Source organism: Chelon labrosus (assembly GCF_963514085.1).
Source record: "Chelon labrosus genome assembly, chromosome: 2".
Classification (NCBI taxonomy): domain Eukaryota; kingdom Metazoa; phylum Chordata; class Actinopteri; order Mugiliformes; family Mugilidae; genus Chelon; species Chelon labrosus.
This window is the reverse complement of record NC_140338.1, coordinates 9,412,441-9,425,952: the sequence shown is the minus strand read 5'-3', so window position 1 is coordinate 9,425,952 and position 13,512 is coordinate 9,412,441. Positions and strand designations below refer to the sequence as shown.

The window sequence follows — 13,512 nt, the reverse complement described above, 5'->3', positions numbered from 1 at the left end:
ATTTCCTGAATAAACAAATACACAAGCATGATATTTCTGTTTTACTTGTTTGATTGGGTTTTCTTGGTCAACAGGAGTTGAGTGAAAATCCACTAAGATTTTGAGTCATTATTTTATGCACAAATGTAGAAAACTTTGGAGTGGGACGTGCACATAAAAACCAGACACATCCGGGTTTTTGTCAGCTGCGTCTTATCTACCACTTCCTTCCATTTAGCAAATAAAAAGGGAGTGGTGAGAGCTCAGTACTGGTGTGAAGCCAAGCTAGAACTGGGAATTGAAGGACCACGACTCCCTCCAGTGGTGAAGTCAGAACAACTCACAGCCACTGATTCAATAACTGTTGGTTCCAGAGCCACAATGATTCACAGCTTCAGTTTATGCTTCATGCTTTTAACTTTTCTTCTTGTCCATTTCCAGTGTAATTAATCAACACACCATGACCAATAAGAAGATGAACTGAACACTTATGCACAAAAAATAAGCACCAGTTTATATGTAGTCCAATTACAAGATCTGGGACAGAACACAGGACAAATATCTTTTTCGTGGGTATTTTATTCCCCGAATGCACTCAGTAGAGAACAGCATTAAATGGTTCACAGTTTTGGGAGGGTGTTATACTAATGGAAAACGTCTTCAACAGGTAGAATGAATGTTTACAATAAAAAAAATAAAAAAACAAGAAACCAAGAATGCCGATGCGCCTCTCTCCAATGCTAGCAAGAAAATTAGGAGTAACTCAAATCGCACACCGTGGTGTGGAAAGCTAAGACATGGGTAGATTACTCAAGCACATCTAAATAACAGAAATCCCTTTATTAAGTGTCTCTCGGCCAAGTATACTTGTGTATACAAGGAATTTGGTCTCTGCATTTATCCCATCCGTCCCAATTAGTGAACACACAAAGCACACTGTGAGGTGAAGCACACACTAACACACTAACTACCATGCTACAGCGGCGCTCGGGGAGCAGTGAGGGGTTAGGTGCCTTGCTCAAGGGCACTTCAGCCGTTTTCTACCGGTCGGGGATTCGAACCGGCAACCCTCAGGTCACAAGCCCAAAGCGCTAACCAGTAGGCCACGGCTGCTGATATTTATAGCTCAATATCTCCTGCCTATAGTTCACTTAGAAGCCCTTTTAAATCTGAACACATAGACAACAGTAGTGGCCTACTTCACACCTAAAGAAAGAAAATAAAAGTACAGAAGAAAAAACTCAATACATTGGTCAAACAGTATAGCTTGTATCATAGCTGTATATTCCTAGCAGTGCTTTAGATCACCAAAAAGTAAACAATCGTAAAGAAAATACATTTTTCCAGCACTCTTGTAGGAACACAAAATGCATAAGTGAAAATATGGACTCACTCGCATTTCCGTGTACAGCCTGCACACATGGATACACCCATCCGCAACTCAGGATAGCGCTATAACTACCCTCTAAATCACATGGAAACATACACAGTAATCACAGCTTTTTAACAGAATTAGCCAACGGGACAATGAGGTGATTTTTAACCAGTTTACTCCATCACCACTTACGCCGTCCTGACGTTCAATGTCACTCACAGCGTGGTGGAGGGTTCGCAGGTTCAGCACGGACAATCTACAGAAATCTTCGGTAATGCAAAATCATCATTAATGCGCTGTACTTACTAGCTTAATCACACTCTCCTACTAACCATTATTATGTTCTTACTGACCCATTAAATTAAAAGAAGAACAAAATAACACACCTTAGCAGCCTATGTCCCTCCGCTACTGCCTCTCCCTCACTTCCGATACCTCGAAGAACTCACATATTCGTGCCAGTGTTGCCAGATCAGATTGACAGTTTCCAGCCCAATCACATCTTAGAACCCGCCCAATCCAATAAAAACCAGCCCAAACCACGAAGTTGCCAGACACCCGTGTAAACCCGTAATATCATAACACGCAACAGAAAACACTCGTAAGTATCCAGAGCTTCATATCTGCATCAAACAACCACATATAAATGATAGATAAATAGGTTTTTTGCAAATTGCAATTGAATCAGCGTCTTTCCATTAACTTGAACAATGTTAAGAGCGAAGAACTTTTTACAGTCACTGGAAGCCAGGTCGGCTGGCTAATACATGGATGAATCAAACCTCCCCAACAACTGTCGGGGAGGTTTGAAAGTGGTGGACGTCAGTCCGTTTCTGCTCAGGCCAGAGCGCACATCCATGAGGCTGGAAAGGAGCCGTAATCCCACGCGATTTCTGGTGTCATCCTTTAGCAGCGTCACCTGGGAAAACGCTCTCTCAACGTGGGCATTTGATATTGGCAGAGTGAGCAATCTGATGACACCCAGTGCTAAATCTTTGAAACACTGGTTTCCTCCAGCATCTTGAAATGCCTCAACTTCCACCCAAAAGGCGTCAATGGCCTGATCACTTGAGAAGCCGGCTGATGCAATGTTTCTCCACTGGCTCTCCAAGGTGTCCACCGAACAAGAGAAAAACTCAGCGGGCAAGTCTTTTACTCCTGGCCTGTTTATTGTTGACATCACCAGCTTCGGACAAAAAAAGCTCCAGTTTGCGGAGCATTTCCATTGATGCAGAAAGACGCATTTGATACTGCACCAGCACTTCTTTTAGAAAATCAAAACAGCGCGCGGAAATTCTATCCTTCAGCTCCGGCGCTAATGTGCTGGCTTCCAGCTGCTGTTGGAATGAGGAGCCCAGGTCTGCGTCCTGGTGTGAGTGGTAGAGACTGGATGATTTAAGGTCAAGTTCCCTGAGACGACTGTCGTTGTTCATGCGTAATACGCTGGGCTTCACAACTCTCCTCAATGTCGACATGTACAGCCTGTCAAGATCCCTAAAAACACCAAGCGTATCTCCCGTTTCCAGCTGGAAATATTTGTTCACAGTTTTGATTTCCATCAACACGGGCCGGAGGAAGTGCATGTACAGACTGTTTGATTTGTCACTGTACATTTCATTCAAAAGCCTGGCTGCATAGCAGTGTTCGGCACTTGAAACTAAACTGAAGTGTAGCTTGAGGGCATCTTCCTGCTCTAAAATTCTTTCGATACAGTCTGAGATCACCAACCAACGGGTTGAGCTGGGGGATATGAATTTCAGAGGACATCTACCGTCATTGATGGCCTTGTAGACACTGTTATAGTCACTCTGGCGCTTTGCTGAGTGTGCGAACCAGTTGTAGGTTTCTCTTATCATATATTCCAGATTGCTTGGAAGAAGTTGCATTGCTTTATGAGCCACTATATCCAGTGAGTGGCAAACGCAGCGAATAAGATGTAAACTAGGTTGCTTTTGTTTGAGGAGTGTGAAAACGGAATGATTTTTTCTGACCATAACACTTGCCCCATCCGTAGCGATCCCCACCATATGTTTAATGTCCAGGCCACATTCACTCAGGAAAGAAACAATCGCATCTGATATGCCTTGAGCATCAGCGCTGAGAAGATCAACAATTCCCAGGTAAGTACTGACAAACCTGTTGTGTTTCTGTGATCGGTACTTCATACATATGCAGAGGAGCTTGTTAACTGATATATCGGTAGTTTCGTCCAGATAGAGAGAATATGGAGACTCACCAACATCTTCCTTTAACTCCTCTCTGAAATGTGGCGCCAGAACAGATGTGATAACAGCTGAACACTTTGTCCTGTGCATTTTGAACGCCCCCATCTCCTCTTGGAGTATATCTGACAAGTCCTGAACAGCATTGATGGAAGTGTGGCAGGCAACGTAGGTTGCAATCCTAAATTCGCGACGTTTTTGGTCATCTTTGACTGTGCCTTGTCCTACACCAGATCCCATCGGTACAGCAAACGATTTCACACTCGGCGCACAGCGGGACTTGTGTTTTTTTGTGGCGCCATGTTCTTTTAGATCATTAAGCTGAGGTCTTATTTCTGTGTTACAATATATGCAACGGGCTTTAGAGTCGTCTCCTGGGACAGCCGCGATCCAGGTCTTAAGTTCAGGGTCGGTCTCCCATTCCTTCCTGTAGGACTTCTTATATTTCCCCCACTTCGGCATGATGCTAACCTAGCTAGGCCACCCGCTTCAAATTCAGCGCGGCTACAGTGCATTTGCTGAACTGACGTCACGGTTAAGTTGCCAAATGAAATGATGCCGATTGAAAAAAAAAAAAAAAGATGCAGATTGAATAACCTACAACTCACATCAATTATTTATTTATTTATTAAAGCTATTTATTTATTTATTAAAGCTATTTATTTATTTAAAAGAGAGAATGAGAGAGAGTGAGAGTGCTGTTTTCACAATATTAAAAACTCGCCAAATGTGGACAAAAGCAGCCCAAATTTTATTCACCCGCCCAATGCGGAAAACCGCCCAATCTGGCAACACTGATTCGCCCGGCTCACACTGTGCCTGCCTTAAAGGGACAGCACCCCTAGCGGGAGGAGGCAAAACTACTGCACCTATACTCTTATGAAATCATGAGTATTTTATTCCTGAAACAATCCAGAGTAACTAAGTAAAAAAATGCTCCTCCCCTTGTTCACCTGGCTACATATACAATAAAAATAAAATAAAAATCTTACCAGTTTTTTGTCTTCAGACATCATCATCATCATCTTTGCATCCTCAAAACTGCTGGAAGGTTTAACTGTGTGGAGTTCGTTTAGGACACAAAATGAAGTTGTTACATTTTAGGAGGTGCTCAGATTGTTTTAATATGCAGAGCGGACTGGGAAAGTCACATTGACTACTGCTACCAAAGCTGGTAAACGCTACCATTTGTGCAGCTTTACTCAGCAAAATGAAAGAAAAATACTACTGACTGTATCATCGATTGTGTCCTATGCTCACCTTACCTTCAACTTTACACTAGAAACATAGGTAGAAATGTATATTGACAGCTAAATGTATAACCTATGCATAATCCTTTATTTAACATCTTCATGTAACATCTTTATGGCTCAATTCACAATGTTTTCTCACCTGTTCTTCTGCCTTCACTTGGTCATTGTGTGATACACTTATGTGAGAGCATAAGAGAAAATTCATTATTTACATGAGTATTATTCTACACGGTGTTCTTTTTACTGTCGGCAATAACCAGCTCAGTGTTTAACATAATTTCAACATTTTATTGATAAGATCAGTATTAATGTAGGAAGGAAGTAATCAGGTGGAACCAAAGTGCGGGTATCGTTACACCGCGGTACCTAATGTGAGAGACTCCTCCCTCTCCCTCCAGACAGAGTTTCGGAGCAGAAGATGGGGGCTCGTTCTTTCACACACTAAATTCATTGGTTCGGTTTTCCAGGTCAGTACCCGGTAAAACTTATAGAGACTATTTCCTCCTGAAGTGGGTAGTGGTGTATTGTAGCTGTGGTAAGTTTGTTGAATTTCTGATGTGTGTAACCGAGTTGAAGAACTGCGTTTATAAGCGGCAGGTGCGGACTTCTCAAAACAATGGCGCTAGCGGCTAGTTAGCATGTGTAAATTGCGACTCTGTATGTGTGGTTCTGTGTGCTAGTGTCCTCACTCCCTGGCATGTTTTAAATTTCGGTTTTGAGGTATCCTGATGTGTTATGAATGACATGTGATGAAGGAAATGTTAGTGTTCAAGGAACAAAGTTAATCCTGAAGTTACAGAGGAGTAATTATGTCTGGTCTGTGTTCAAAAATGCATTACAATTTAAGCAGTTGTCCCTATGTGTATGATGTTTCATGGTTATGACTGAAGTCATTTAAATATTCATCTAAAGCCAAAGAGGGTTTATGATTTACATTATTACATTAGTATGATGGTGGATTTCTTGAGTTAAAGAACAAAAATATATATGTGAAAAACACATGATCTATTCTTTGAATATTATTGCACTTGAAAGGAAGAGGGATGTTTATTTTTATAAAGACATGGTTATTTCTGTGAATGTGTATGTGGGAAACTGTTGCCTTCAGATGTGTGAAAACAGAGACAACTATATTGATTTATTAAAATTTAAAATAACAAATGGACTTTATGAAACAAGATTACACTAGGGAATGTTTATTTTTATACCATGATTTTGAAAGTTTGTAATAAAGAGACAGAGTTTCGGAGCAGAAGATGGGGGCTCGTTCTTTCACACACTAAATTCATTGGTTCGGTTTTCCAGGGAAGTGAAGAGCGGTGGATCCCAGCAACCAGAAGGAAGAGAAAAAAAAATCATTTGTTACTCCAGTTCCATATTGAAACCCGTAACAAACTGTGGGGGCTCGTCCGGGATCTCTCCTCATCATAACCATCGTAGGAGCAGATCCAGAGATACCAGAACCACGTGACCAAGGAGACAAGACGCTGCTGCAGGCCAGGAGTCAACCCGTGGGTGTCCAAGGAGGGAAACCAAGGAGATAAGAGATCTTCACCTCGCAAGGAGCCGCTCCGCTGATCCTGAGGCCAAACGCACGCCAGTCACCGCTGAGCCAAATTGCTGTCCCTGGGGGCAGCGCACACCAGTCATCGCTGAGCCACATTGCTGATCGTGAGGCCAACGCGCACCAGTCATCGCTGAGCCACATTGCTGTTCCTGGGGCCAGCGCACGCTACTTACCAGAGGGCCACACCGCTGATCCTGTGGCCGTCGCACATCGTACATCTGTGGTCAGGAGGTCAATACACACACACACACATTGCTTGCCAAGTCGCCACGCTGCTGATTTACTGAACTAACAAAATATAAGGTGACATCAGAACTACACGCACCATGTCAGCAGCTCGTAAAGAACTAGTGTGGAGTATCAAGAAACAATTATTCAGACTCTCGAGTAACGACATCTATCAGGTTGCAAAAGCGATCGACAGCCAGCACAAAGGAGAGCTGAATCCTAATGATGAAGAAGGTTGTATGGAGTATGTTGTCTCTTACATGCAGTCTGACACTTTGCTAGGACTTGAGGATGAAGGTATGAGTCAATTGTTGGTTTTAAATGATTTGATATCTAAAGTAATGGATGTTGATGCTCCTGTCAATTTTCCTGTTAATGCATTGAGTGATGGTAGCACACGTGTTACACCCAGTCACAGTCCATCCACTACAATCCCAAACTCTGTACCACAACCTGATTCCCACCCTAACAGCGGAGTTACGCAACCACAACCCCACCCCAACACCCATACCAATGCAACGATACAGTCAGTAGAAGAACTGAGACAGGTGTATGCAGAGCTGGGTGAGAAACTCCGACAGTGTGGCTCTACAGCAACCCCGCCAGCCGCAACTTACCCCCACCAAGGTGAGTCAGAGTCATACTGTATGCCACAGATGATCTCAGAGAGACCACTAGTGCTGAAGGACCTCTCCTACTTGCAGCGCAGAGACTTCAAAGTACATGGTGGTCAGGTTGGAGATCAAAATTCTGATTTAAATTTCAACAATATCAGTAAACAAATCGACGAGGGAGTGAGAGAGGGCTTTGCAGAGGCAGAGGTTGTCAGAGGGGTGTTGAGGATCATTAAACCGGGGGCCTTTAAGGACATGCTTGTAAATAAAGATTCAATTACAGTATCTGAACTCAAAGGCTTCCTCAGGTCCCACCTCGGTGAGAAAGCAACGACTGAGATGTTCCAGGAATTGATGTGCGCCAGACAATCAGACCAAGAAACACCCCAGCAGTTTCTATACCGCATGATTGGGCTCAAGCAGAAACTCCTTTTCCAGTCCCGGCAGGCCAGTTCAGACATCTCATATGATTAGGGTTGCAGCTATCGAATATTTTAGTAATCGAGTACTCTACTGAAAATTACATCGATTAATCGAGTAATCGGATAAAACGTATTTTTGCTTCGTTAAAGAGCAATTATGAATACACAAGAGAAAATAACATATTTCACTTAATGAATGACCAATTGGTTTCCTTTTTTAGAATCAACTGTTTTTATTTCTTAAATTCACAAGCAAGTATTTTCTGGTCTTGAAACATTACCAAAGAGGCAACTGCTAACATAAATAAGAATAAATAAAACACGAATAAAAATAAATTAAATTAAATTACTTTCAAGATATCAAAAATAAATAAAATAAAATTACTTTCAATATATCAAAATAAATACAATTAAATTACTTTCAATATATCAAAAATAAATAAAATTACATTACTTTCAAGTTATCAAAAACATAAGGCATTTATAAAAAAGAAAGAAGGCAAAATAAGCCTTCATGTTGTGCATAACATGTACATAACAACTGTAAAACACAAGATGCTATTTTGGCATATAGGAGGGGAGACAAAAACAGGAACTTGGAACAAGTAAGTCCATATCAAGGCAACAGCCACCCTCTTATTTCTCTCTCTCTCTCATCTTGTGTGTGTGTGTGAGTGTGTGAGCAAACCTTTAAAGGAGCTCTTTATTGCAATGTAAGAAGGTAAGCATATCAACATGGTCAGGGCTGAGGCTTGCCCTCTTCTTAGAGGCAATGTTGCCTGCGGCGGAGAACAGGCGCTCTGAAGGTGTAGATGTTGCCGGAACGCACAGCAGAGTCTTCGCCAGTTGTGCCAAATGTGGATACCGCGCTGCATTGTTTTCCCACCAAGACAGTGGGTTCTCCCTCTTGGATAGGGGCCGTTCTCCGAAGTACATCAAGACCTATGGAATAAGACACACACACACACACAAACACTTCATTATAAATAACTGCACTGTAATGAGTCCTGCTGATGTATCTCATCTCATATTAATAGCCAAATGTAAAAAATAATTTAGTTACCTCCTGCTGTACAGAATCATTTAACTGCTGCTCCTCATCTTGTTCTTCGTCACTTGTGGTGGAGTCTGAGTCGAGGAATGACGTAGCCCCCTTGGCCTTTGCTGCTGGTGGGGAGTCCTGTGCTGTGCTGGATGCTCCATGGTTACTTGCAGTGGGCTTCCTCACTTGCTGGCTGGCAGCAAAAGCCATGGCTCGCACTGTGTTTTGGATCTTGAATACTTCATCAGCAGGCAAGAACTTCATTTTTCGGAACCTGGGATCTAGAGCAGCAGCAAGCAGGGTGATGTTTGGAGATTCAGGAGTAAACTCAGTTAGTCCTTCCCATCGTACTGTTATCTGCTCTGCTGCATGAGTTTGGAACGACCTCACAGGTGCAGTCTCAAGTTCTGGCTCCTCTATGTTCTGCTTAAGTTTGCACACAAGATGTGGAAGTGCAGACAGTGTGACATATTGTTGTCCACTCAAGAACACTGTGGCTGATTCAAAGGGTTCAAGGACCTGGTTCAGCTCTTCAATCAGGTTCCATTGTTCAGGTTTCAGGTCCAGATAGTGTTTCCCTCTCTGGGTCACTGCAGGGTCAGAGAGTGTGGCTGTCACTGGCCACCTCTGTTCTTGTAGCCTGGACAACATGGCGTACGTGCTGTTCCAACGGGTACAGACATCTTGTACCAGCATATTCTCATTAGCACCCATTTGTTTTTGCTTGTCCTTCAACTTCGTGCTCGCCAATTCACTTTTTTTAAAGTGTTCGACAAGGCATCTCGCAGCCGCAACACATTTGGAGATAGCTTGATGGATCTTCAGAGAGCTTTGCACAACTAAGTTGAGGGTGTGCCCGGCACAACGCACTGATGCCCATCCGTGCCTTTCTTGCAAAATCTTTGCTGCTGCTACAACATTAGCGCCGTTGTCGTGGACGACAGCCTTGATTTTCTTCACTGGGATGTCAAATTTTGTTATCACCTCCTCAATCCATTGTGCAATATTTGCAGCTGTGTGTCTCTCCTCAAGGGGCATCGTTGTCAGGCAGTGGGACACCATGCGCCAATTCTCCCCTATGTAATGGCATGTCACCCCCATATAAGCCTCTGTTGCAATGCTCGTCCAGATATCAGTGGTGAGTGCAATGCACTCAGTCTCTTGCAGCGCCTGCTTCATCTTCGCTTTGACATCCTCGTACTTTTTCTCCATCTCTTTTGTGAAGAATGTTCTTGATGGAAGCTCGTACTTCGGATGGAAAGTTGCAACCATTGCTTTAAAACCACTGTCCTCTACCATACTCAGTGGGCGCATGTCTTTGACTAACATGTTTAAAATGCTCTTTGTTAGCTCAGCTGCTTGCTCAGGGCCACAGAATGGTGCTTTACAGATAAATTTGTCCATCCGAGACTGTGATGATTTACTGGAAAAAAGAAGAGAAATAATAATTAGTTAAATGATATTACTATGACTAAATGACTTAATACAGTAGGTTCATGGCTGTGCATTTATGAATTTACACCAGCTGACTAGGAATACTTTTTTTTTTTTTTTAAAGATTTTGAGTTTTTGCAGTGTCCACAATTAAGACAACTACTGTATTGGAACACAATAACCACACACATAGCCTAATCAATAGAGTGAGGCACACTGTGACCAGTGACCAGCTACTTAGTAGTTGACTAAATTTTAAAACTGCTTAATTAACTTTGTTATGTTTTTATTTCCATCTAGACTTATCAGCGCTGTCCTTTTAAATTTTAAATCAACCCTCTATGAAGTCATGTCGTCACGCTCGTAATAAACTAACCACAAACTTGACAGTAGTCAGTCATAATTAACAAAAACCTAGCCCTCTGCAAGGCTGGCGTTTATGTTCGTAAAATACATTAACGTTGATCACACTGATTTGCTACGTTAATATTACCTTGTCTCCGGTCCTCCGCTCGAGTCCGGGTGTTTTCTGCGGAGATGCTGCAACATAGAAGACGTGCTGTTGTGGTATGCAAGGGCCGTGTTACAACTAATGCACGTCACGGTGTTCTCCTTTCTTTTCAGTCGGAAATGCTCCCACACTTTCGACATTTTCTGTCTTTTTTTATCGCCTTTTTCTTCTGTTTCATCGTCGCTATTTCTCCTCGCCTCTGCCATTTTCCCGCTCCCTCAGTCAAACACCTGTACGTCCGCTTCCTCCTCCTCCTCCTTTCTTCCCCGGCCTTCCCTTGCGTAGGTGACGTAAGCACGTTGTGCCACATTGAAAGTAGTCCGTGCGGCCGCTTGAACCACAATTAAATTGACGATTCCTCGAGGCAGAAAAAAATCCTCGGACCACTTTTTGTAATCGAGGTACTCGAATTACTCGAGGAATCGTTTCAGCCCTACATATGATTCTAAGACCATCCAAGAAGTCTTCCTCCATACTATTTACCAGGGCTTGGGGACAAAACATGCAGACCTCCGGCAGAGACTGAGGCCTCTTACCTCAAACAGTCAAGTCACAGATGAGGAAATTCTTCGCCAGGTCATGAAGATAATAAGCGATGAGAATGAGCACCAGCGCAGACTTGGTCAACCGCCCCGACAGAAGACAACACAAGCGCACAGTGCCAAGGTTGGGACGGGAGACTGTCACAACAACGACAAGTCATGGGATACAGCAGCAGACAATAAAAATCTCCAGACAATACAACAGCTCAGTGCTCAGGTGGAGACCCTGACGCACATGGTGGCTTCTTTGATTGATCAGCAGGCAGCAAATGCACAGGTGCCTCACTCTCTAGCTATGCCAGCCCTTATGCCTGCCAAGATCCAGACCCACTCCCCCTCTCAACTACCCCCCAACAGGTCTGCCCAACCACTGCAGGTCTACCCAACCACACCCGCAACCCATGTGAGAGGCAGAACAGCTCGTTGCCCAAAATGTACTGAGCAGAATTTACAGGAGTGTAACCACTGCTTCGTGTGTGGAGAGGCAGGACACAGAGCAGTGGGATGCTTGAAACGAGTCAAGGTGCAGGGAAACGGGGCTCGGTCTCTGTGGAGGGACGCCCAGAGACCGGTGAACAGCTTCAGTCCCAGGCAGTAGGCCACATCCCCAATCAAGTAACAAGACACCCCAAGCAAAACAAACAACAAAAGCCACACGCGCTTGCCTGCCAGAGTAATGTCACCTGCAAGGTACCCCTAGTTGGAAAGAAAAGTCTGCTGAAATGTTTGATTGGTGGTTACCCAGCGACAGTCCTGTTTGATTCAGGCTCACAGGTGAGCATGATTGACCAAGAATGGGCTGACACTCACATCCCCAATTATACAGTAAGACCCCTTTCTGAGCTGGTAGAGGAAGAACTTGGCATCTATGCAGTCACTGGCGATGCCATCCCGTACAGTGGATGGGTTGAGCTCACTGTCAACCTTGCAGGGAATGACGACCCCAATCTTACCATACAGGCCCCTTTCCTAGTCAGCCAGTCACCATTGTCCCAGCCCCTGTTAGGAGCCAATGTACTGGAGGAGATCATAAAAAGAAAGGAGTCTTCTGGCGAGGCAGTCGCAACAGTTATCAGCCTTCTCTGCAGTGCATTTGGAATAGAGGAAGAACAGGCAGAGGCCATTGTGAGTTTTATCCAGGTGCCGCCTAGGACATACTGTGATCCAGTCACAATAAGAGTGGGTAAAGACCATGCCATCATTCCCCCTGGCAGAACCGTTCATGTGTGGTGTAGGGTACCCCCAAACTTTGATGCCTCTAACCCCCTTGTTCTATATGAACCTGTTGAGGAAAGTGCTGCCTTAGGACAGTTGAGTGTAGGAGAAGGCCTCTTGGAGATTGATAACACTCGGCGGCCTTATGTTAAGGTGCCCATCTCCAATCACTCAAAACATGAGGTCACGGTGCCAAGGAGAACCTCTCTGGGAACCATCCAGCATGTCATCAAGATTATTGAGACCGGTGCACCAGAGTCACACCAGGCTGATTCCACACCGCGAAAGATGACAACAGCCGATGTTAATGGCATTGCTTCTCCCAGCACCTCTCCACCAGAGTCCTGGCTTCCTCCTGTTGATATCAGTCACCTGAGCCCTGAACAACAACAGGTGGTGAAGGAAGTGCTCCATGAGGAATGTGGAGCATTCTCTCGTAGTAGCGACGACATAGGATGCATCCCCTCCCTACAGATGGAGATCAGGACCAAGGATGACATCCCAGTTCAGAGGGCCTACGCATCCATCCCGAAACCACTCTACAGGGAAGTTAAGGAGTACATCCAGGAGCTGTTGGTTAAAGGGTGGATCGTGAAGTCCCAGTCGCCTTATGCAGCTCCTGTCATCTGTGTGAGAAAGAAAGATGGGTCCTTACGCCTGTGTGTCGACTACCGCCTCCTCAACAACAAAACCGTGCCAGACCGTCACCCTCTTCCTAGAATCCAGGACCTCACTGACTCTCTGGGAGGATATGCCTGGTTTTCGATCCTGGATCAGGGGAAAGCCTACCACCAGGGCTTTATTGCCGAAGGATCAAGGTACCGGACTGCATTCATAACACCATGGGGACTCTACGAGTGGGTCCGAATACCCTTTGGGTTATCCAACGCACCAGCAGCCTTTCAAAGGAGCATGGAAGGGATGCTCGATGAGCTGAGAGATGAATGCTGCATCCCTTACCTCGACGATGTGTTGTGCTTCTCCAGGTCCTTTGATGAGCATGTGCAGGTCTTACGCCGAGTCCTCCAAGCCCTGCAACGTCACGGGGTAAAGCTGAAACCGGAGAAATGTGAGCTCTTCCGCAAAGAGGTTCGATATGTTGGCCGGT

At 44.4% G+C, this 13,512-nt stretch overlaps 1 protein-coding gene across 1 annotated transcript; it reads right to left on the bottom strand.

Annotated features, from left to right (window-relative positions):
- Positions 1-8,350: 8,350 nt before the first annotated feature.
- Positions 8,351-10,853, bottom strand: LOC311507861 (E3 SUMO-protein ligase ZBED1-like; the record flags this gene model as incomplete). The annotated part of the gene is made up of 3 exons (XM_084572401.1): positions 8,351-8,602; positions 8,724-10,125; positions 10,630-10,853. 3 exons carry the CDS (start codon positions 10,851-10,853, stop codon positions 8,351-8,353), a joined length of 1,878 nt encoding a protein of 625 aa, XP_084428527.1.
- Between the last annotated feature and the right edge of the window lie 2,659 nt (positions 10,854-13,512).